Below are 26,049 nucleotides of genomic sequence, written 5' to 3'. Positions count from 1 at the left end.
AGGAACAACAGTTTGAATGACAGTGAACTTCACATCATAGACAAGGGACACCAGAAGACAGCAAACCAGTGTTTGTAGAGTACTGAAAGAAATAAACCACCAAAGCTAATGTTTCCTGAATGAAGAGAGAAACAGACACTTCACCATGGAAGATAGACAAATGACAAAGAAACGTGTGAAAAAATGCTCGACATCATTAGCAATAGGGAAGATGCAAGTTAAAGCTGTGATTAGTGAACACGGGACACCTATTAGGATGATTAAAATTGGAAAACGTGGCAATACCAAGTGCTGGTGAGGATGTTTAGCCACTGGAGTGCTGCACGCTGCTGATGGAAATGCAACATGATATATGGAAACCAATTTGGTGGTTTCCTAGGAAGTTAAACATACATTTACCATGTGGTCCAGCAATTCCATATTTAGAGAAATGAAAGCTGCATTATAGGCTGCATTGTATTCCCCCCAAATTCATACAATGGAAGTCCTAGCCCATAGTACCTCACAATGTGACTGTATTTGGAGTTAGAGTTTTCGAAGAGATAATTAAGATAAGGTGAGGCCATATGGGTGTGCCTTAATCCAGTATGACTGGTTTCCATATGAGAAGTGGTAATTAGGACACAGACCGTGTACATGGAGGAAAGACTGTTTGGAGACAGAGAGAAAAGGTGGCTGTCTCAAGCCAAGGAGAGCGTCCTCAGAAGAAACCAACCCTGCTGATGCCTTGATCTCAGACTTCCGGCCTGTGGAACAGCGAGACAAATTTTTATTGTTAAAGCCACCCAGTGTGTGTTATTTTGTTATGGCATGTCAAGCAGACTAACAGACTCTGTTCACACAAAAACTTGTGCTTGAATGTTTATAGCGGCTTTATTCACAATCACCAGAAATTAGACACAGCTCGAATGTCCTTCAACTGGTAAATGGATGGACTGTGGCACAGCTATAGAAAATACTCAGCAGTAAAACAGAACGAACTGCCCATTTGTGCAGTAGCATGGATGAATCCCAAATGCATTTTGCTTCAGTGGAAGAAGCAAGACTGCACAGTGTATGGATCCGTTGATGTGATCTCGTGGAAAAAGGCGAAACTCTAGGAACAGAAGACAGGTCCATGGTCCTGAAATTGGGAGTCTGGGAGGGATTGATCTTCAAAGATCCAGTGCAAAGGTATTTTGGAGGTGAAGGGACTGCTCTGCACGCTGATTGAGGTTATGGCCGCAAGACTATATGCGTTTCTCTAACAGCCGACCCTCAGGGAACAGGGCAGCAAAAAGAGTGGATGTTCCTATGTGTAAATTTTTAAAAAAGTGAATTGAGAAAGTAAATAGAAGTAAGCCAAAAACCGCAAATGTAAAATAAAGACAATTTCAGGTAAAACTATGGGAATTCGCCACCGGCAGACCTGCACTAGAAACCGCGCTAAAGAATGTTTTTTAGGCTGAAGGAAATGATGCCAGATGGAGACTCAGGCCGACTCCTCACACGCATGGATACGCCCAGGCGCGCTGTGCGTGAGGAATACAGGGAAGGAAGAAGACCTGATGTGCACCTCAGTGACTGTGTGGAAGTCAGGGCGCATGCGGGACTGGGAAGATAACATATCCTCTCCTTCAACAGATACTAGTAGGCACCTGCTGTGTACCAGCAGAGCTGTAATTCTGGGATGCAAGGGAGGTCATGGTTCTTTTCCGACGAATGGTGGGAAAGCCCGTGTCTGATGGATGAGCTCTGTGTGCCGCTGCGTGCGTGCCCATGCATCCCCGCTTCGCCCGCGGGCCACTCTGTTGCTGCACCTGCTGCCTTGTCCTCTGGCTCAGTGTCCGTTCTCTCTCTCTTTCAGACATCATTCAGTCGGGGTTTCATGAAGAACATGAAGCTTGAAGCCGTCAACCCCAGGAACCCAGGAGAGCTCTGCGTGGCCTCTGTTGTCAGTGTGAAGGGCAGGCTGATGTGGCTTCACCTGGAAGGTACGCTGGGTTCACAGCCGTCCTGGCGAGCTTAGGGTCCGTCTGGAAACGTACACATGGTGCTTCTCCAAAATAGCCCCTTCCGCTTTCCTTTCATTTAAACAGATCTTAAATTATTCAGTGTTCTTAAATAAGCGAAACTAATCAAATACAAATTTGTTCAGAGGCTCTCATCTTAACTAATAATTTCATGAAATGAGATACTGGTGTGATAATTATGTTTGGAACACAGTGGTCTTTTTACGTCTATGATTATAAAAGCTAATGTCACAATTAAATTAATACGAGTCACTAAAACTGGTATTTGAGGTCTTGGTTATTATGAGGATAACATTATATATTTGCATTTTAATGTGAATAATACCCTTTACTTTGGTTTCTTCCGTAGATGTTTAATTTTACCTTGAAATAGTCACTGGAGATGACTTTCTCCCCAAATATATATGTTATACACAAGATTTGTTTGTTTAATGATGTTTAAACTCTCCTTTATAGCTCCTTTTTTTATAATTGTGCAGATAATTCAGAGAACATTATAATTTATAAGCGGAACCATGATGAGATTTTACATTGAGATAGAACACTGTATTTTTATGTTATATTTTCAGTGAGAAAGAATTAAGTCTGATCTGTAAGATTTTCCCATTTTTCCGTGATCTAAATTTTTTGGGTTGGTTGGTTTGGTTTTTTATTTTCATGACATTCATTAATTATTTTAAATGTATATGAAAAAACAAGACTAGTTATGAATAATAAAGTTAGCTCTCTTGGCCCATATTTTAGCCATCATGGCATGCTCCTACCACCATTGGAATGGAAAGTTTGCAAGGTCATAGAAGTGGTGCTAATCTCATCATCCTGTCTCTTTAGTAAGCAAGTGTAAGAAGCATCAAAAGTTCTTCCTTTTTTTCTTGTTATGTTAGTCACCATACAGTACTGAGCTAATAATCTCGATCTCATAAATCTTGTAGTCCAAATGAGTGGGAAGGGTAGAGAGCAGTGATTGTAGGTGAACATCATCGGTGTCATTTATTCCTAGAAAACTAGTTTAAAACATTACTGTGGTTTAGGATTTCAAAATGAATGTGAAATAAAAGGAAATTCATCAGAAGTTGATTGGGGCATTTTCAAGTAAAACGGCCTCCAGCGGGAATTAGCCAAAAAGTAGACACAGGCATGATGGTGATATATCTGCGGCCACGGGAATAGAACATGACCTTATTTTCACTACTACATGTGAAGTTGAATCAACTGCTCTTGGAAACACAAGATCCCTCCTGTGATTTCGAATCCCTACATTAAACCTGCTGCCTAATACTAGGCGAAGCCGTATTGCAAGATCGGGGTCTTGCTTGGCGTTATTAATTTGAAAACAAAAATGGTAAAGTTCAAAGCCCATGTTTCATCATTATGATTTAGCCCATTACCATTAAAGTTCTTTGGCAGTCATTATTTATTTAGCAGTTTGTACTTCCAGAGTGCTTTACCGCTGTTAATTACCTAACACAGACAACAGTAAGAGCGTCCTGATTTTTATAGATGGAGAAACGAAGCTAGCTAAGCTGTGAAGTTATGCCTAGGGTCAGTTTCCTTGTCCTCGACATATTTGTTGGTTAACTCATCAGACCCCACAGCTTTCCAATTCTTAAAAAGAATGAGAAGCAGTAACATTTAGCATATATTTAAAATTTTTAGTGTTTATTAACATTATAAAAATACTGTTTTTATAGCAAAGAAATGTAAGGCAGCTTACATCAGCTCTTATTCTCCAGAGTGCTTTCTTACCCTGTAGCAGTGAAATCAGCATTAGAGAACAGATCAGAAAATAGATTGTCCATTTTTTTCCAGACCTGACACACTAAAAAAAAAAAATTTTTTAATAAACAGTTTGTTGCATATTATCTACCTGGAATCCGTGGTCAAAATCATGTGTTTGATCAAAAAAGTAAAATCCCATTTTGTTTCTTTGTTCTTAACTTGAATTTTGGGGGTTTTGGATTTTGTTCTGTTTGGGGCCTTCCTGAATATTACTTTTCAAGTCACAATGAGCTTAGTGGCAGTTATTTCTCATTGTTTCACAGTTTTATGTATATAGTGTTTTCTGTCCTCCATTCTGGGAATAAATGCTGGAGATTTGCCATGGTCACTTTGTGGCTGTTAAATTATTTTTATGATTATGGTGATTCTGATCATAGACCATTTATTTACTTGACACTGTAAATGTAGAAAGTACTTCATAACAATTTATTAGTTATTTTTATGCATTAAATTGATTTGAAGTATTTTTCAACACATGGCTAATTGACCACTTTTAGGTAATTAAAATGATCATTTTTAATCTACTAGTTGACTTCTCTTGAAGTCAGTTCTTTAAGTATCTGTAAAAGAGCTGATGTCGAAGAGTGGGCAATGAACAAAATATATGCGATTGAGGTGGTATTATTTTAGACACATATTTGAGAAGAATTGCAAGCTCCCACAGACCGCTGATGGTTAGTGAGTGCAATTTATGATGATGGGGTTTTTGTGGTTTAGAGAGGATGTTGTAGTGCTTTCTCTCTTGTGTTAATACTCTGCTCGAGGTGATTATATCTACAATTATAAGCATTAGCCATGTAGTATGAGTTGCTCTCCATGGTAACGCCTCCAACATTGCAGCCCTGTGCTCGTGCATCTTCAGCCCCACACGCCACGTCACTTTACGTGCCTTCCAGATCATTGTCTCCGGGGATAAGGTGTGGGTCTTCCACCCGTCCTCAGGGTGCCCCATGTCCTTCCACCTGTCCTCCCGGCGCTTCCGCTCCCTTCCTAAGAGGGCCTACATCTTTGCCTTCCTTGGCTTCTCTTACCCCCATTATTATTAATATTTTCCTCCTGTTCAGAAGAGATGTGATAAGCTCCATATTCCTGAATATATTACTTTTAGTCTTTTGGCTGAGGCAGAAATTCCTTTTATGCCATAAAAGGGATGGTGACCAGCAGGCTTCGTTTCTGCAAAGTTATTTAACTCTTTTAGGGGATACCACTACAGAAATTTTTGAAGAGAGCTCTGGAAGGGGACAACAAAACTCGGTTTTGCCATTGGGAGTGCTGTTACACGTGGAAACGGGCAGGGGACTCTCGGCTGGCGTTCTTGTGCTTTGAGCATAGAGAGGGAATGAGGCCCTGTAGGAGTTCTTACCCACTGCTTTCAGTTCTGTTTTTTCTAAAAACAAACACGCAGAGGACGAAAAAACAAAGATGACCCAGAATCTTCAGGTCTGTGGAGAAGTATCAGAATCTTTTTTTTAAAGATTTATTCATTTATGTATTTGAGAGCGAGAGGGAAAGAGAATGAGCAGGAGGGGCAAAGGGAGAGGGAGAATCTCAAGCAGACACCCCGCTGAGTGGGGAGCCCATCCCGGGGCTTGATCTCACAACCTGAGCTGAAACCAAGAGTCGGCTGCTTAACCGATTGCACCACCCAGGCCCCCCGAGAAGTATTGAAATCTTAAGAACAGAGAGCTTTAGTCAAACCCAAATTAGGCTGTTACCACCGTCTCCTGATCCTTATTTTTTGCTGCCCTCTGAAATGAAATCCAGAGAAAATAAAATCTTTCCACACTCAGTCCTGGAGAAACATATATGTCAGTGTCAGTCTTTGAATCTGTGCCATGTATGGCTTCGGGCAGGAGCTTTCTAGAGTTCAGCAATCCCCTCCTGTCACTGCGAGCTTCACATCCCACTTCGACAAGCACGTTACCTGCAGGGCTCCCCGATTTCCGCCGACGAGAGCTGTCAGGAACAGCCTGCGACTCTCGAAGCCTGAACCTCATGTAGAATTTCAGCAGAGGAATTTAAACACAAGATGCAGCGACAGTTCAAGGATGAGTGTGAGCTCTCCTTCTCCCCTCTTGAGAAATGCATGCACTTTGGAACGGCCCAGTGACATTTCCTGATTTATCTGATTTTCTGTTGGCTTCTTGGCTGTGGCGAGGTCAGCCTGCCTCTGCTGTTTTCCTGTCTTCCATTTGCTCTAAGTGTTAGCCCGGTGTCCTGAGCCAGGGCACCTGGGTTGTTAGGAGTGACAACCGAAAGGTGCAGACCCTTCACGTCGGGCGCGTGGACTTGTGCATGAGCCCGTTTGCTACTGTTGTGGTTTCCCTGTCCCGGTGCTTCTGACTCTTAAGTCTCTCTGCTTCCTGTTTTCTAGAGAGTAAACCCCCAGCTGCCTGCCTGGGGGGGAGGCATCACCTGGCTGTGCACAATCAGCAAGGGGATTAGTGGTCGACCTGCTTCTTAGGGAGACTTGGGATCAGCCGGCTCTCCTCCATTCCAGCCCAGCATCCTTTGCCTCTCAAAGGCTCCTAGTCTGTCTGCCCCATGTCGGCACAGGGCCTAGAGGCTGTATTGGCTTGCTTCTTGCCTTCCTTGTCCTCTCGCTTTGTAGAGATCTGATGAATGAATGAAGGAATGAGCATGTGAGCAAATCCGTGCATGAATGAGATAACATGCTAAGTAAGGTTAATGAGGTTTCTTGCTTGAGCCCCTCCATGGCAGAATTGATTTCCATGAGGCATAGGGTTGAGGGCCCAAACCAGGTGGGCATGAAGACTTTATTTAATGGAGGGCTTAGGTTGTTCCTGTACCAGATTCCTGGAAAATTCAATCTGTTTTGGACCAAGTGATCTTACTAGAACTGAGAATGTGCTGACCATTCCGAGAATGGTCCCAGTTCCACAACAAAGTTTTACATTGTGATGAGACAGGCCCCTTTGAGCCCTTTGAGATTCTGATGAAGGCATCCGACACTCGGGAAAATGCACTTGCACGCGTATGCAATTTTTGATGCAACTTCAGACCATCCATGGACCCTCTCAAAACCATTCTTGGATGGGCCTCCTTGGAATTCATGGGCCCCAGACTGGAACCCCTGCAGGAGACATTCTCAGGACATACTAATGTTAGTTCTGTTTTGTCCACTGTATGGCTTCTAGCCAGGGGTGGCTCCTTTGTTTTAAGTTAAATTAAATTATAATTTCAGTTCCTCAGTTGGGCTATCTGCAGTCAAGCGTGCACTAGTCACATGAGGCTAGTGGCTACTGTTTTGGACAGCACAGTTATAGGACTTCCGTATCCTTACAGAAGCTTCTTTTGGGCAGCCCTGTTCTAGATGCTCCACTCGAGTAAGAAGTGAGCCCCTCAGGCCTGTCGAGGCTCAGAACTCAGATTTTCTTGGGGCGTGGGGGCAGTAAAATGCAATCTACTCTGATGAGTAGTTCAGTGCCAAGCTGTACATTTCATTTATCATCCAGGGGAAATGAGATTTTGGGACTCAGAGAACTTAGAAACTAGACGGCGAGTCTGTCAGCTCTGGGGTTGGCCGAGAAGCAGTGTTTCGAGTAGGACGGGATTGGGCCAGGAAACGAGGTGCCTCCACGATCACTGAGAAGCCTCTTCACATCAAGGGCACCTTGGCATCTCCTGAGGGCAGGAAGCTTTAATCGCTGCTGGTCTGCCACGGGCTTCAACCACGAAGCGTGTGAGGTTCCAGTGGTACCGTTGCAGCCTCTCTAGCGACCCTTAAAGCTTAAGAACAGAAATGGAAGTATCAAGTCCAGCTGTTACAGCCGTCACGGCCTCGCTTGCTGGCAGTGATAACCGCGGCAAGGTCGCCCCAGCCTCATGCTGTCCTCTGCATCTCCTGTGGGTAGATAACCACCGGTGGAGCCTGCTTTGTCCCTGGGATCCATCGTGCAGCAGAGGCTGGGAGTTTCGTTTCTCAGCTCTCCATCCCCCGTTGGCAGACAGGAAGGCGGGAACTGGTGCCCAGAGCCAATCAGCCATAACCAGCCTTCCCTTTCTCTGCCTCATCATAAAGGAAAACCTAGTTTTGTGGCAAATAGAATATACAAGATCTGAGATCACATAACGACACGATGGAGGTGTGTTCTTTTCGTGGAAGTAGCTGGTAAACCGTTTATCACTTTCATTTTTTTTTCCTCCTATTTATTTAAAAAAATTTTTTTTATTTTATTATGTTATGTTAGTCACCATACAATACATCATTAGTTTTTGATGCAGTGTTCCATGATTCATTGTTTGCATATAACACCCAGTGCTCCGTGTAGAACGTGCCCTCTTTAATACCCATCACCAGGCTAACCCATCCCCCCACCCCCCTCCCCTCTAGAACCCTCAGTTTGTTTCTCAGAGTCCATAGTCTCTCATGGTTCGTCTCTGCCTCCGATGTCCCCCCCTTCATTTTTCCCTTCCTTCTCCTAATCCTCCATGCTATTCCTTATGTTCCACAAATAAGTGAAATAATATGATAATTGACTTTCTCTGCTTGACTTATTTCACTTAGCATAATCTCCTCCAGTCCCATCCATGTTGATGTAAAAGTTGGGTATTCATCTTTTCTGATGGCTGAGTAATATTCCATTGTATATATGGACCACATCTTCTTTATCCATTCATCTGTTGAAGGGCATCTCAGCTCTTTCCACAGTTTGGCTATTGCAGACCTTGCTGCTATGAACATTGGGGTGCATATGGCCCTTCTTTTCACTACGTCTGTGTCTTTGAGGTAAATACCCAGCAGTGCAATTGCTGGGTCATAGGATAGCTCTATATTTAATTTTTTTTTTTAAGATTTTATTTATTTGACAGAGAGAGACACAGCAAGAGAAGGAACACAAGCAGAGAGGGAGTGGGAGAGGGAGAAGCAGGCTTCCCGCCGAGCAGGGAGCCTGACGTGGGGCTCGATCCCAGGACCCTGGGATCATGACCTGAGCCGAAGGCAGACGCTTAACGACTGAGCCACCCAGGCGCCCCTATATTTAATTTTTTGAGGCACCTCCACACTTTTCCAAAGTGGCTGTACCAACTTGCATTCCCACCAACAGTGTAGAGGGTTCCCCTTTCTTCACAACCTCTCCAACATTTGTTGTTTCTTGCCTTATCAATTTTTGCCATTCTAACTGGTGTAAGTCGTTTATCACTTTTAAACAAAGTAACGATGCGAGACGTGCCTTGTTCAGTCTGCTCACGTTTGGGTGAGCAGCTGAGCGTCCGTGCATCCGTGGGGGGACGGTGCATTTGCTCGGACGACTGGCACCTCTCCTGGACAGGTGTCCTGCCCTTTCTACGTACGAGTAGTGATTACTTTCCCATCTCCAGTCCTCCTCACACTCCTGCTCCCTGTTCCTCTTGCTATGAAGGTTGATATATATTCTCCGTCTCTGGCTTTGGTTGGTTGTTTTTGTTTTTTACTTACGATGCTTTTTTACATACGTTTCCCCATAGTCACTGATAACTCCCCATCTGTAGGTGGTCCCCACCCCTTTTCCTGTTTGCAGCATTTGTCCTACATTGACCCCTCCTTCAGAGCCTCCCCTCCATCTCTCTTCCAGAGTACTGGGTCAGGCAGGTTTCTCCTCCCCACATAGTCTTCCTTCGATGTGCGTTCCTGGCTTTACTTGGTTCAGCTTCCCTCACACGTAAAGGTCAGAGCTCTTCGGAGTGCTTTTCTTCCCGAGTGCCCGTGCCATCTCGTCTCTCTGTGGCTGCAGGAGCCGTTCCGTGCCCACGACTCCGGCACTCGCGGCAGACCCGCACACAGCTCCCAGTGTTAGCTGCCGGCATGGCATCCCCACGCGGACACCAGCGTCCCCCATCCCGATGTCACTGTTGTTAGCCCGACGTTTGCTGGCTCGAGTTTCCCCTGTAACCCCGGTTAGAAGCCACGAGACTGTCCAAGCCAGCACATGGCCACCTGCAGCCCGCCGCTGTGACCAGCGCATCCCCTCAGCACCCAGTGCCCCTGCCCGGCTCGGTCTTCAAGTCTCCCGGCTGCCCTCTGTCCCAGGTCTTCATCCCCTCATCCTACAGTTCTTCCCTTGCTGCTGCCCTGCCCGTCCTCATGGGGCCCTAAGAGTTCGATTCGTAAAATCGCAGCCATTGCCTTCCTGCTCATTCTCAGTCTGTCCGTATGTCTCCCGGAGTTAAGGCTCTTGTTCCACCACATGGATTTGGCAGCCCCCTCCTGACAATACATCCACTTCCTAGATGTGTGATCTTGAGTACTTTCTGAGTTTGAAACCTCTTTTCTTATTTGTACAGCTCTATAAAATATATATAATCCTGGATCCTGCTTTATAGGATGGTGGTGGAGATCGGAGGAGGGAATTAGCATCTGTAAAGTGCACGGTTTAGTAAGAGCTTAGGAAGAGGAGGTGGCTGATGAGCAGACGGAAAGGCAGCCCCTTGTCACGTCAGCTTTACCTCCCTGCCCAGAGCCTGCGCTCCATCAGAACAGAACACTCACTGTGTCTGTGAACATCCTGATACCGTCATTGGTGTCGTGAGCCATTATACAGGGCTGTGCTCTTCTGTCTTTGCCTATCACGTAGCACAATATTTGGACGAGAGTTCATGTGCACTTTGCTCGCTAAATGCTTGCTTGAATAGATAAGAGGAATAAATCACATCTTGTGTTTCTGAACAAGAAAGTGATTTAAGATACAGCAGTCCCTTAAGAACTGCTAGCTGATTTCTTTGAAAGAATTAATAAGATTGATAAACCCTTAGCCAGACTTATCAAAAAGAAAAAAAGACCCAAATTAATAAAATTATGAATGAAAGAGGAGAGATCATAACCAACACGAAGGAAATACAGACAATTTTAAGAACATATTATGAGCGACTATATGCCAACAAATTAGGCAATCTGGAAGAAATGGATGCATTCCTGGACACATATAAACTACCAAAACTGAAACAGGAAGAAATAGAAAACCTGAACAGATCCATAACGAGCAAGGAAATTGAAGCAGTCATCAAAAATACCCCAACAAAATAGAGTCCAGGGCCAGATGGCTTTGCAGGGGAATTCTACCAAACATTTAAAGAAGAATTAATACCTATTCTTCTGAAGCTGTTTCAAAAAACAGAAATGGAAGGAAAACTTGCAGACTCATTCTTTGAGGCCAGCATTACTTTGATCCCAAAACCACCACCAAAAAGGAGAATTACAGACTAATATCCCTGATGAACATGGATGCCAAAATTTTCACCAAGATACTAGCTAATAGGATCCAACAGTACGTTAAAAGTCTTATTCACCATGACCAAGTGGGATTTATTTATTCCTGGGCTGCAAGAGTGGGTCAACATTCAGAAATCAATGTGATACATCACATTAATAAAAGAAAGGACAAGAACCCTATGATCCTCTCAACTGATGCAAAAAAAGCATTTGACAAAATATAGCATCCTTTCCTGATTAAAACTCTTCACAGTGTAGGAATAGAGGGAACACACCTCAATATCATAAAAGCCATCCTCAAAAAGCCCACAGCGAATATCCTTCTCAATGGGGAAAAACAGAGCTTTTCCTCTAAGGTCAGGAACAGGACAGGGATGCCCACTCTCACCACTGTTGTTCAACATAGTGCTCGAAGTCCTAGCCTCAGCAGTCAGACAACAGAAAGAAATAAAAGGCATTTAAGTTGGCAAAGAAGAAATCAAACTCTCACTCTTCGCAGATGACATGATACTTTATGTGAAAAACCCAAAGACACCACCCCAAAAGTGCTAGAACTCATACAGGAATTCAGCAACATGGCAGGATATAAAATTGATGCACAGAAATCAGTTGCATTTCTATACACTAACAATGAGACAGAAGAAAGAGAAACTAAGGAATCGATCCCATTTACAATTGCACCCCAAACTATAAGATACCTAGGAATAAACCTAACCAAAGAGGTAAAGGATCTGTACTCTGAAAACTACAGAATACTTATGAAAGAAATTGAGGAAGACACAAAGAAATGGAAGAGCATTCCATGCTCATGGATTGGAAGAATAAATATTGTTAGAGCAGAGAAGTCTACGTACTCAATGCAGTCTCTATCAAAATACCATTGATATTTTTCACAGAGCTGGAACAAATAATCCTAAAAATTGTATGGAACAGAATAGACGCCGAATAACCAGGGGAATGTTGAAAAAGAAAACCAAAGCTGGCGGCATCACAATTCTGGACTTCCAGCTCTATTACAAAGCTGTCATCATCAAGACAGTATGGTACTGGCACAAAAACAGACACATAGATCAGTGGAACAGAATAGAGTGCCCAGAAATGGACTTGCAACATCATGGTCAACTAATCTTTGACAAAGCAGGAAAGAATATCCAATGGAAAAAGGACAGTCTCTTCAACAAATGGTGTTTGGGAAAATTGGACAGCCACATGCAGAAGAATGAAACTGGGCAATTTCCTTACACCACACACAAAGATAAAACTTAAAATGATGAAAGACCTAAATGTGAGATAGGAATCCATCAAAATCCTAGAGGAGAACACAGGCAGCAACCTCTTCAACCTCAGCCGCAGCAACTTCTTCCTAGAAACATCGCCAGAGGCAAGGGAAGCAAGGACAAAAATGAACTATTGGGATTTCATCAAGATAAAAAACTTTTGCACAGCAAAAGAAACAGTCAACAAAACCAAAAGACAACCGACAGAATGGGAGAAGATATTTTCAAATGCCATATCAGATAAAGGGCTAGTATCCAAAATCTATAAAAAAAACTTACCGGGCGCCTGGGTGGCTCAGTTGGTTAAGCGACTGCCTTCAGCTCAGGTCATGATCCTGGAGTCCTGGGATCGAGTCCCGCATTGGGCTTCCTGCTCAGCAGGGAGTCTGCTTCTCCCTCTGACCCTCCTCCCTCTCCTGCTGTCTGTCTCTCATTCCCTCTCTCAAATAAATAAATAAAATCTTTAAAAAAAATAAAATAAAATAAAAAAAAACTTATCAAACTCAATACCCAAAGAACAAATAATCCAATCAGGAAAAGGGCAGAAGACATGAACAGACATTTCTGCAAAGAAGACCTCCAAATGGCCAACAGACACATGAAAAAGTGCTCAACATCGCTCAGCATCAGGGAAATCCAAATCAAAACCTCAATGAGATACCACCTCACACCAGTCAAAATGGCTAAAATTAACAAGTCAGGAAACGACAGATGTTGGCAGCGATGCGGAGAAAGGGGAACCCTCCTACAGTGTTGGTGGGAATGCAAGCTGGTGCAGCGACTCTGGAAAACAGTATGGAGGTTCCTCAAAAAGTTGAAAATAGAGCTACCGTATGACCCAGCAATTGCACTACTGGGTATTTACCCCAAGGATACAAATGTAGTGATCCGAAAGGGTATATGCACCCCAATGTTCATAGCAGCATTGTCCACAATAGCCAAACGTGGAAGGAGCCCAGATGTCCATCGACAGATGAATGGATAAAGAAGATGTGGTCCATATTACTCAGCCATCAGAAGGGATGAATACCTACCATTTACATTGACATGGGTGGAACTGGAGGGGATTATCTTGAGCGAAATAAGTCAATCAGAGAAAGACAATTATCATATGGTTTCACGCATATGTGGAATAGAAGAAACAGTACAGATGATCATAGGGAAAGGGAGGAAAAATTGAATGTGAAGAAGTCAGAGAGGGAGACAAACCATGAGAGACTGTTAATTCTAGGGAACAAACTGAGGGTTGTTGGAGGGGTGAGGGGTGGAGGGATGGGGTAACTGGGTGATGGGCATTGAGGGCACATGATGTGATGAGCACTGGGTGTTATGTGCAACTGATGAATCACTGACCTCTACCTGTGAAACATGATGAGTACATGGTGAGTATATGGTGGCTAATTGAATCTAAAAAAAAAAAAAAAAAAAAACAACAAATAAAAACAAAACACTGCTATCTTGCCAGCCGGATTTTGAGCCGGTGAGATATTTTATACATGTAAGCTAACATTCAAAACCTCTTTGGTTAGTTTTTTCCTATGCTTGGTTCAGTTCCAGTAAACTACCCTCCACATCATCTCCGGGAGTCCTATTAAAATGCACCTTCCTCAGACCTAGAGCATCTGAGTCCGAAGCAGGGTCTGGAAGTTTGCATTTTATTTTATTTTATTTATTTATTTATTTATTTATTTTAAAGATTTTATTTATTTGACAGAGTGAGAGAGCACAAGCAGGGGGAGCAGCAGAGGGAGAGGGAGAAGCAGGCTCCCCGCTAGCGGGGAGCCTGATGTGGGGCTTGATCCCAGGACTCTGGGATCATGACCTGAGCTGAAGACAGATGCTTAACCATCTGAGCCACCCAGGGGCCCCATCGGGAGTCTGCATTTTATCGTCACCCTCCCCAGATGATTCTTCTATGTGCTAGGGTTTGTAAAGGTCTCTGAGATCTAATGGGCAGGGTGTGGCATGGTTTAAAGGAACTCCTGTTGAGGTGACCTCTTATAGATAGGACACCAGGTGCGGAAAAGTGCCCCTTAAGCCTTTCTGTAATTTGTGGAAAAGTCAGGTTGGTTAATAAGCATTTCGCAGAGACTTGCAAAAATCAAACAAGGGAAAATGCAAATGTGAAAGTAATTATATTTCAAGCCAGTGTGGGTGGTTTTAAAATCTTAAAAGGAGGTATGGCCTGCATGAGACAGTTTTGGGAGAAGCTGCTTCAGCAGATCAGGGGCTGAGAGCAATGTTTCCTGAACATTAAAGAGGGTGGTCGGAGAGTGGGAACTGTCTGTGGGCACAGGCTTTTAATCCTCCCAGATCTGTTTTGTGGTCAAAGCTGATGCTCGATTAAATGGGTCCTTGGTGATCAGCAACAGAACTGGGCCAGCTGTCTTAGGCAAAATGCGAATTTGGGGGAAGGCTTTTGAGGACGGGGCTGGGGGATCGCTTCTCCATAGGCTTTGCTGCATGAACCCACACAGGGTTTGGGCTTTCAAGCTGCCGTCGTGATGGATGTGACTTCTGACTGACTACCTTTCTGTTGTCATTCGCCCGCAGAGAGGGCAGATCTGGCTCCTTCCCCTTTGTGGGAGGTGCCAGTCGCTGCCTCATCCGGGAAATTCTGCAGGAGGGATGTGGGGCCTGAATAGGAATGGGACAGATGCTAGACAGACCCAGCCAATCCAAACCCAAACCAGAAGCAAAAACAAGAGAAAGAAAGGAAAAGGCCCCCTGCAATGCCTCTAGAGTTAGATTATTTAGGGTCAAATCCTGGATCCGTCACTTGCTCTTTGATCTTCTGTGCCTCAGCTTACTCATCTGTAAAATGGGGATGTATTTGGTCTGTATCCCTTATAAGGATTAAACATTTGGGCAAGTGTCGGGCCCGATGTCAGGGCTTGCGTGTGCTTGCAGTCCTGTGAGCGTCTCTCTCTGCACACACGCATTTGATCCCATTTCTGTTGTTTTCCTTCAGACTGCCTGTTTCCTATCACATCTTGATATTGCCGCCCACAGTTTTGCCTGTCTCTTTGTTCCTTGGGAATTTGGCCCCACAGCTGATGAAGGGACATGACAGTCTGGTTTTGTAGATGGGCCTCTGCGGATGGAAGGAGCCGGACGGATGGCCCCTGGGGTTTCCGGCGCCCAGTCTCGCTCCCGGATCACCGATCACTTTCTCTCCTCTGGGGCTTTATCTTTCCATCGCACGCTCGAGCCCGTCACAAATTTGCTGTGGCCTTTGACTTTTAAGGAGGGTACTGAGCAAGGCTAACTTGCTTCTCTAAGTACCTCTTGCCTTTCTTCCCTTCCCACCTCTTAATGGAGGTGTGGGGCTCCTTCCGACTCTCTTCCCAAAGCCTCTGCCTTTCAGAGGGCAGGTGGAACTTTGTGGAAGGGAACGGTATCCATTGAGGGGATGACGCAGTCTCAGGATATGGCACATGGCACAACTATATTAAGGTTCCAAAGTGATGCTTACAAATTTATATGCTTTGTGAATATGGAACATCTTTGTCCTCTTAGCAGCGAAATGATTTCATTGTAGTTTGGTTTTATTTCCTATTAAGGTCACTTGCCCTTCGTTAATCTGGCCTCTGTGGCAGTATGGTTCATGCATGAGACTCTTTTTTTCTTCTCAGAGCGTTTTGTGTTGTGTGGTTATTGTGGTGATAGTGAGGTTGTGATTGTAAATTAGTTGATTCATTCGCAAGGGCCAAGAATACATGAAAGTATCCGTGGTCAGAGTCTCTCTCCCATTCCTGCCCCCATCCCTCAGTGTCCCAGCTCCTTACCAGCAGACGCCCATTGTATTAGAATTTTGCACTTCCTTCCAGATTTGTCTTATGCACATATAAATATATGTTATTTCCCCCTTTTTAAACAGATGGTAGCATACTATATATACGCAGTGTTCCATACCCTGCCTTTCTTTGACTCAATGTATACATATACATCCTTAGATATAAGTATACAAAGAGGTTTCTCGTCCTTTTTTATAGTGGCAGAATATCCTGTCATACAGTGTACCATGATTTCTTTAAGTACTTCCCCATAGATGGAGATTGAGACTTCCTGATGGATTTTGAGATGAAGGTTCTGGATAAGGATGAATGAGTAGAATCCATATTGACGGATGCAGCTGAAATGAAGTCCGAGGTTGAGCATGGTCTTGTGTTGTTCACAGAGGGTGTCCTCTAAAATGGTAAGACTCTTGCAGTAGTCCACTAGGCTTTGCATAGGCAATTTTGGATATCGTAGAATAATCAAGGAGAATCGCATACATTTTTCAATTAGCAATAATCGCGCCTTGGATAAACCGCATTGGCTACGATCATTTTGTAAGCTAGTGGGTTCCTGGTCGTGGAAAATAATGGGTTATTTTTTAAAAAGATTATATTCTGAGTCCAGCCAGATGTATCTAGATGCATAAAGTTGATAAAGGGACATAAGGAATCAGTACCCACCATTCAGAATAAGTTTAGAAAAGTTTCACGGTCAGGAAAATGTTCCTGGGAGAAAATGTTCCTGGGAGATAAATAACCCACTTTTCCATCTGTTCTTATTTAGTAGATGCCTTAATGGGTTAGATTTGAAAGTGCAAGGAAGGCAGGGTTATAACCTTCTTGAGAACATAGTCGCTGACACGTTGTAGCTCATAAATATTTGTTTTGAACGGAGAGCATGATCAAAGAATTTTAAAGTATGGTAAAGACAGCCGTATATATCTATTACTGTATACGTTGTTATGGAAGTGTATATATTAAAGCATTAATACCAAGTGATGTTTGAACCAGCAGAATATTGGAAGATGAAAGTCATAATTCAGGAAGGAGCAGGCTATCAAGTTCACCTTATGCTTCCTTTCAAAGTACTACTTTGACCTTGAAAATCTTACTTGTACCTAAATGTAAGTCTGGAGATAGAAATGTATGTTGTAGATGAATTCAGCCCGTTAGCAGAATTGTTAAGTAGCTAAGAAACACATGCTATTTTTGTGAGTCCAAAGATGAGGAAACAGCTTGAGGACCCACTGGAGAGCCGTGTGCCCTCCGAGACAGGGGCAGTCACTTCCACATTGGAAGCCACCTGGAGAGTTTCTTCACTTCTTGTCTGTTTTGGATATCATCTTGTGTATTTGATGGTCTCTTTGGCAAGTAGGTGAAGTATCACTTGAGTCATAATAGGAGACAGAAATGATATCCATTCACTCAGCTGTGTTGAGAAATAATCCCCATAAACCTGCTTTCATTCCTTTAGCTTATATATCCTTCAAATTATGGGAGAATTAAGGAGAAAGAAAGTTAGGATGATAGTCATGGTGATGGCTTTTGTGTGACATGACAAAAGTCTGTAGGCCACAAGCAGAGGTCAAAATAAGGAACTGCAGGCAAACCGATGAGTGAGCAAGTTCCCTAGAGGAATTGTGTCTTCTGTGTGTCCTGCTCAGAACCCGAGTTGCTGTGCCCAACTAGCTCCTTTTCACAGTGATGGTAACTTTTCTTAGTTGAAGGTTGACCTTTGCTTGGTGTCGGATGAAGTGTGTCTTGGTGGCTTACACACGTGTGCTGTAGTCCCCACCCCAGCTCGGGCCCGTTTCCTTCGTTTTAAAGGTACTTTTAGGAAAGGGGCAGACTTGTTCTCTCTGCCAGTTTTTCTGCCCCCGCCCCGTGCCCCCGCCCATGCACAGTAGGAACTAGCTTGGATTTTCTGGATCTCCACTTTATTTGCACCCCTCGTACTCCGGCTGTTTGGTATTTCAGGTGCTGGTATCTGTCATCAGACTCTGCTCGGTTGACCGGCCCGGGGAGTGTGGTCCTCATCTCGGGGATGCTTGTGCTTTGCTCGCTTCTTCCGGGTCTCTGTGGTAAAGTCTGTACCTGTTGTCTTGACTCTTCCGATGCAGGTCTGCAGACTCCTAGTCCAGAGTTCATTGTCGACGTGGAGTCCATGGACATCTTCCCCGTGGGCTGGTGCGAAGCCAACTCTTACCCTCTGACCACACCACACAAAACAGTCTGTGAGTATCGTCCAGTTGGGAGCCCTGTGGACAACATGCGGGGCTTGGGGGGGTAAATAGACAGTTCTGTGAAGAGACTGTAGCCAGGTTGTAAAAAACAGACCTTGTGTTAGATTTACCACGGAGCACCAATATTTTTATCTGGTGGATGTTTTCAGTATCTTCAAGAGATGGATATTTGGAAGCACCTCACAGGTTGACAAGCTAAGTCATAATGATAAGGCAGGTGAGCGTCGTGGAGTGGCAGAGATAAGATATAAATATACTAAGATCTATAAAGATTGTATAAAATAATATATAAATATATATAAAATAAAATAGGTCTTCACTCCCAATTTGTAGTTCATTATTTTGATTAGAGAAAATTTAAGCTAAATACTATGTGGTTTTTTTTGTTGGTTTTTGTTGTTTTTATTGTTGTTTTTGAGAGGGGGAGAGAGAGTGCATGAGTGGGAACCCTCCTACACTCTTGGTGGGAATGCAAGCTGGTGCAGCCACTCTGGAAACAGTATGGAGGTTCCTCAAAAAGTTAAAGATAGAGCTACCCTATGACCCAGCAATTGCACTACTAGGTATTTATCCAAAGGATACAAACACAGTGGTCCGAAGGGGTACCTGCACCCCAATGTTTATTGCATCAATGTCCACAATAGCCAAACTATGGAAAGAGCCCAGATGTCCATCAACAGATGAATGGATAAAGATGATGCGGTTCATATATACAATGAGATATATTACTCAGCCATCAAAAAGAATGAAATCTTGTCATTTGCAATGACATGGATGGAACTAGAGGGTATTATGATGAGTGAAATAAGTCAGAGAAAGACAAATACCATTTGATTTCATTTATATATGGACTTTAAGAAACAAAACAGATGAACATAGGGGAAGGGAGGGAAAAATAAAATAAGATGAAAACAGAGAGGGAGACAAACCAAAAGAGACTTTTAACTACAGGAAACAAACTGAGGGTTGCTGGAGGGGAGGTGGGTGGAAGGAATGGGATGACTGGGTGATGGACATTAAGGAGGGGATGTGATCTGATGAGCACTGGGTGTTATATACAACTGATGAATCACTAAATTCTACCCCTGAAATTAGTAATACAGTATGTGTTAATTAAATTGAATTTAAATAAAAAATTTAAAAATTGAAAATAAAGTTATGAGTCCTTAAAAATAAGGGGTTTTGATTTTTTTGTGAAGTAGATATTTCTGGTATTTTCTTTATGTAATTTGTATGCTAGCTTTACTTTCTAGCATCCTACTATAGGGTTCATTTAGGTAGATGCTCAGGAAATTACTAGAAAAGGAAGTTCCATCCTATAGTTGGCTTCCTGTCCCCTGATGTCAGCAAAGTTTGAAGGACAGTTCTATTCCACATCCATTAAGAGGAGGATGGTGCATTGTCTGTGTGAAACAAAGTAGGTCGCCCAGATTATACACAGGTGGATTTTAAGGGATTCTTCTCTCCCATACACCATACTGCTCAATGAATCTGATCCAACGAGAGTAATATCTTGTCCTCATGTTAACATATTTTTAAAATTTTAAGCATAGAATAATTTTTTTCAATCTCAAGGGCATTCTGTTTTTGTCCTCTCACAGTGCCACAGATTCTTGGCTCAGTTGGCCTGAGAGCCAGGTCAGGTGCTCCCTGGGTTTAGTCGTGGGTAGGGCCGGTCCCCTGGGTCTTAGTTGTGCCTCAGACAGAAACTCCTGTCTCGTGTCCTCTTTCTTTCTTATTAAAAGTATATTTTAGAATAAAGTAGCTAGTGTTAAAAATAGAGCAACCCTACAACCCAGCAATTGCACTACTAGGTATTTATCCAAAGGATACAAACATAGTGATCCGTTTAATCTTATTAAATGCAGTAAATTCTATTTAGACTTCATTTCTGATGAGTCAAAGTCTCTTTCAGATTTATTTATTTATTTTAGAGAGAGAGATTGAGAAGGGGGGAGAAAGTGAAGGGGAGGGGCAGAGGGAGAGAGAGGGACACGCAGACTCCCCGCTGAGCGCAGAGCCAGACATGGGGCTTGATCTCAAGACCTTGAGATCACAACATGAGCCAAAACCAAGAGTCAGATGCTTAACCAGCTGCACCACCCAGGCGCCCTGAGTCAGAGTTTATTTTAATGCTGGAAGAAAATAAGATAAAGTTGTGGCATGAGTGAAATAACTTTCCAGTGTTTAAATTGTTTCTTTAAAACTGACACAGTTTTCCCTGAAGACATTTTTTTTTTAAAGATTTTATATTTTAGAGAGAGAGAATGAGAGAGAAAGAGAGAGAGCATGAGAAGGGGGAGGGTCAGAGGGAGAAGCAGACTCCCCGCTGAGCAGGGAGCCCGATGCAGGACTCATTCCCAGGACTCCAGGATCATGACCTGAGCCAAAGGCAGTCGCTTAACCAACTGAGCCACCCAGGCGCCCCCATGAAGACATTTTTAAAAAAATGCTTTTGCCCAACTCGTGAATGAAACTGACTGTCCTTTTGCCCTTTCTTGCCTGTTTTACAGCACAAAAGAAGAGAAAGATTGCAGTCGTGCAGCCAGAAAAACAGTAAGTTTTTGTGTTTTGTTTTTTTCCCCCAAAACTTAGGTGGTATATAGAACTGTCTTTACAGAGAATAAGGAAGTGTGGCCGTTTTTATCAGTGAGTGGGTTCACAGAGATGATAGCCAGAAATACCTGTTGTTGTTTATGGTGCACCCGTTACATGGAAGACACGGGCTCGCCTCTTCTAGGGATCTCTTCTCCAGATTGCAGTTTCTCCCTTCCGTTCCAGCTGGAGGGCATCCTGGCCTCACACCTTGATAGTGAAAGCCCTCTTTGAGGCCCCCCTGGCCACGCATCGCTGTCCCTGCCCACACTCAGCATGCTGGCGTCACGGGTCGTGGCCGGCCTGGCAGGCAGGCAGACTGCCATCCGAGGCCATCTCTGCCAGCCCCCAGCAAGGTGTCCTTTAGGAAGCTGCTTAATGCTCTGCATCTCAACACCCTCCTTTGTGAAACACCTGTTTCTCAGGGGGTTCATGAAGATTAAATTAGATTTCATGTGGAAAAAAAAATTGTGTGGGTTGTACAGGGTTAAGTCAATGTAAGTTATCCCCCATTTCAGTTGTAATTTTAGGGAGAAGGAGGGTATCAGGCAGTGTGCATACATGCAGTATGTTTTTGAAAAATTCTCACCATTAGTAGCATTTTTATATATTGAAGATTAGCTAAGGTACACTAAAATACACAGCCTTTGCCAGGTGGTTCTGTTTTCTAATGAAAATACACTGGTGGAAATGAATTTGATCTTTTCAGATACCCAGGTTTAAACTTAAAATGAAATTGAATAATGACTGCATGGCTATTTGAATGTGAATAACAGTTTTGTGGGCATTTTCCATACATTCATGTCTAAACACAGTGTAGCAGGTTAATAATCTGACTCCAGTTTGGTCTGGATAACATTGAAATCGAGAGCAAAGAATAAATGGTCCCATCATTGAATCCAAATCCGATTTTGTAACTCCTCAATTTATGGCCCGTGGATCCGTGGTCCCCATCCTGCACTTGCACCAGTCACCCAGACAGCTCGATAAAACACACACACTGCTGGGTCCCCATCTCCAAATTCCCTGGCTCAGGATGTCTTTAGTGGGGCCTGAGCATCTGTGCATTTAACAAGTTTCTAGGTGGTGCCGGTCCTCTAGTGTGGGGACCCCACTTTGAGAGCCAGTGTGAAGATGACCCCACTGAGATTTTGTGATGGTTTGCTCTGCGCTTGTGTCATTTTTCAATGGTGTGATTTCCACACCGCCATCCTGGGTACCCTGTAAAAACCAACGCACCTCTTTTCCCCTATGGCTACATTTTTAATGTTTATTCAGCAACTTTTTTACTGAACTATAACACAAAGCTCTGCCCTAGGCTAGGCCTACTTCTCATTCTAGGACCCATCCGTTCATAGGCTTTCTTTGAAGGTCTTTTTAGTGTGGCCGTGACCCACACAAGCACAGGTGCCAAAAATCAAAGGCCAAGCAGTTCTCAGACACTAGCTTGTAGAAAGTACTAGTTTCTTCTATTGAAGAGAAGTCTGACTTCCGTTAAAATCCATGCGAGTTGATGTTTCTTTGTGTCTAAAATATAATGAAGGGCATTATGACAATTCAATAGCAAGAGACAAGCCAGGAGCCTCCTGGAAGAACATCGCTGATTAGGGATGACAACTTGAGGGGCAGACATGCCATCGGCTTCTTAGGGTTATTACGAGAATTGGGGGACGACCTCTTTGAAACGGATACATTTGTACTGATGTTGCTGCTTGACGTATATGCATCCTCTCTTTTACTGTGTGCTTGGATTTCTGTGATAATCGCTTTAAGTTATGAAAAGACTTTGGAGTTAGTTTAATTAATTTAATTAGTTATTTCATTAGTTGAGTTCCTTCTCAAGTGTGCGACCCGTGATAGTTGTATTTTCTTGATCAACAGATTGCCATCCACAGTGCCTGTTGAGAAAATACCTCACGACCTTTGTTTATTCTCTCACCTGGACACCTCAGGTAAATGAGCCCACTTACGGCTGGCTGTCCCGTCCCAATTTGGGAGTGGAGACATGCGTGTGTTTTTAGGTCTAATATAAGAATATTTCAACTTTAAGTTCATTCTCCTTGTCTCTGTTGCTACTTATTAACACATACCTACTTTAAAAAAAAATTTCTAAACCAGATTCTCTGTGCCTCTTCTGTCTCTTGGTCAGTAGCTCTAGACACTTCTCTCAGTCTGCAGGAGAAGAGTCCATGTGTTCCTTGGAAATTTGGGCCCAGTTAGGGTTGTATGTTGTGGATGGTCATGTGCAAGGAGAAAGAATTGAAAATATCATTATTAGGCACTCATTTTTTTTTTGATATTTTATGGCATCCCACTTGCATTTTTCATTACTGGTTAATATTTAAGTCCCCATGGGATTTTGAATTGTTCCTTAAAAACCCTCTGTGTTTGAAAGCTGAGAGTGAATAATATATGTCTTTTAATGTGTAAAGTTCTATATCTTACATTAACCTTTGAAAACACAAATGTGAATTCCCCATTGACAACAAATCTGTTTATAGACGTGTTTGTACATTAAATAATATATTTGATTACGAATTCTGTTTTCTAGCCAAAGTGAAACCTGCTCTGAATTCTTCCAGGATTCTAAGCTATATGCCATGGAAGAATCCTAGCAGTCAAAGTTATAGTAAGGAGAGCATTTTTATGAGTAGACTTACTAAAATTGTTTTTTTTCTAAAGTTCTGGGTAGGGTAATCCTACCAAAAAATTTCCATGTATATGCAGCTGTGGACATAATTCTTTTGCCTAATTTTGTTGTATAGAATTCAAACTTCAGAATGGTTTTAAAAGAACCATGTCAGCTCTTCTTTCAGAGTCTATAATTGTTATATTACTCCTTTTGTGTTACCCTCACAAAAATAACATTTCTCCCTCGTTCCCTGTTGGTTCTTAGTTGAAGTCCTATGAGGACAGTCCCTCCAGAACTGTTAACAGAGACACCACTGTTAGCGGAGCTTAGCTTGGGGCGTTGTGGGGGAGGGTGAGTCTTGGCTGACAGCAGAACCCTGTTACAGACATCAGGAAGCTTTAGGGTAATACCTTACCATTTATTCTTCCACGTTTCCCCATGGCCCTTTGAGACACAACTAGCCCAACAACCTGCTACATTGAAAGCACAATGAAGGAAATGCAGATTCAGTCCACGGGAAGTACATTGCACGTCCATGAGATTGGCAAAATGAAGACGCCCTGCCATGTCTAGTGTTGGCTTGGATGTGGAATAGTGGCCACACCTCCTATAGGAGTATAGGTTGAGATTGTCCGCGTGGAGATCAGTTTGATCACGTGTGGGACAACTGAAGACATGCAGACCCCATGGCCGAGCAGGTCCCCTCCTTGTGATATACTTGGAAAGCTCTCTTGCCCGTAAGCAGAAGCCGATGTTTACAGCTGTCCTCAGCAGAGCACTGTCGGTAATTCCCGAGCAAGTGGAAATGACTGAGTGTCCATCAGCAAGAGAGTGGGCCGCCGCTTGTGCTGTATTCATGTAATGGGGTCACGCACAGAAGTGACAGGTGGATGAACGTTCTGCATATACATGTACCGATTTGGGTGGATCTTAGAAACTGCAGGTCGAACAAACAAAATGTTGCGGAAAACCATTTATGGAATATTTTTAAAATATCCGAAATACCATGCATTGCTTGTTGACACACATCTACCTGTGTGTGTGTGGTCAAGTTTATAGGCCTGCGTGGGAATGATAAACACCAGATTCTGGGAAGGGGAAGAGAAGGTGGAGGAGTTTCTAGAGTAGAAAACCCAGGAGAGCTTAGCTCCAGAGCTGGGGTTGTTTTTTGTTTTGTTTTTTTGTTTTTATTAGCTGCATAGTGGTACATTAGTTGTCATTGTCTTGGTTTTAGCATCTTTTCGTGTGTCTTGAATCCTGCATCATACACAGAGAAGTTCGTTTATATGGTAGCAAAAAAATAACCTGAATTTCTAAGCTACTGGGTTTATAAGACATTCTGATATTAAGACACAGTGGGCCTCTGGGTAATTTTGCCGACTAAGTGGATTAAGCAGGTTTTTTGTTGGCTCCTAAAGCGTGAGCTGTGGCGCTCTTCCCCACAGGTACCGTCAATGGAAAATACTGCTGTCCTCAGCTTTTTATCAACCACAGGTGTTTCTCAGGCCCTTACCTGAACAAAGGGAGAATCGCAGAGCTACCTCAGTCGGTGGGACCAGGCAAATGTGTGCTGGTTCTGAAAGAGGTAAGGCATGCGCATGGGGGTCAGCGTCGGGGTATTTCCACAGGGTGTCCAAGATGTAGACAGAATTTCTGAAGGACATAACGGGATCGGGCTGGAGCTGGTCAGGCAAAGATGGGAAATAGCATTCCTGCCCGTGAAAAACTCACAGGCTAGCGGTGGGGGGGGGAGAGTGGGGGAGAGGGTGGGGGGACTACACCTTCCTCCCCCGAGTCCGGGGAAACCTTGCAGTGGGTTTGAGGGCTGTGTGTGGGTCAGGGCCCAGGACTGCAGACTGGAGGTTTCTCTCAAGAGGCAAGTAAGCCTGGATGGGCGAGAGAAGATGCTCTTAAGGACAGACGCCCGTCGGCGGCGTCAGGAGCCTCAAGGCCTTTCCCCGCCGTCGGCTGTAGCCAGCACGTGTCTGCATGGAGGCGGCTCCAGCTCAGGCTCCAGGCACTTGTGTGAAGTTTGTGTCGTGGCCGCGCGTCAGTTTGATGGTATTCTTTCCCATTTCTCTTCCTGCCTTTGGGGGTGGACCTGCAGAGAGAGGTGAATCCTCGTTACATTGATGGAGGTTTTTATAGCCTCGCCACAGACCCCGTGTGGACATGGCTTGGAATCCTGGAACCATTCTTGGAACTCGATCTCTGCTTTTTTCACACATATCAGTGTTTTTTCTTACAAAAGAGGACCCCACATAGATCTTCCTCATCGCTACTGTACCATGATGAATGTGTTTTAATCCCCGGGGCACAACAGTCCGTTCACCCACTGAACACATGTCTGTGAGGCCACTGCTCGGAGGCAGGCGCTGTGCCAAGTCCTGGGTCCGAACACAAGCCCTGTCTGCCCTCGGCCTATTGGGGCTTCGCAGCCTTGTTGGGGAGATGGCTTAATTCTAGGCTGAAGGTATGGTGTGTGGGGGGACACTCAGGGCACAGAGCAGAGCGCTCTGGGA

The 26,049-nt window shown here is 43.8% G+C and overlaps 1 protein-coding gene across 6 annotated transcripts in view; it reads left to right on the top strand.

The window, feature by feature from the left end:
• The window catches only part of SFMBT2 (Scm like with four mbt domains 2), a 221,219-nt gene that overhangs the window by 156,199 nt on the left and 38,971 nt on the right, over positions 1-26,049 (top strand). For all 6 annotated transcript variants that reach the window (XM_032425929.1, XM_032425927.1, XM_032425924.1 and 3 more), the window contains exons 11-15: positions 1,847-1,973; positions 18,178-18,291; positions 20,814-20,856; positions 22,777-22,847; positions 24,973-25,112. In XM_032425929.1, coding sequence (XP_032281820.1) covers positions 1,847-1,973; positions 18,178-18,291; positions 20,814-20,856; positions 22,777-22,847; positions 24,973-25,112 — 495 coding nt within the window. The remainder of the gene's footprint in view (positions 1-1,846; positions 1,974-18,177; positions 18,292-20,813; positions 20,857-22,776; positions 22,848-24,972; positions 25,113-26,049) is intronic.

Source organism: Phoca vitulina, unplaced genomic scaffold, assembly GCF_004348235.1.
Source record: "Phoca vitulina isolate PV1807 unplaced genomic scaffold, GSC_HSeal_1.0 scaffold33, whole genome shotgun sequence".
Lineage (NCBI taxonomy): Eukaryota > Metazoa > Chordata > Mammalia > Carnivora > Phocidae > Phoca > Phoca vitulina.
This window is presented reverse-complemented; position numbering and strand designations above follow the sequence as displayed.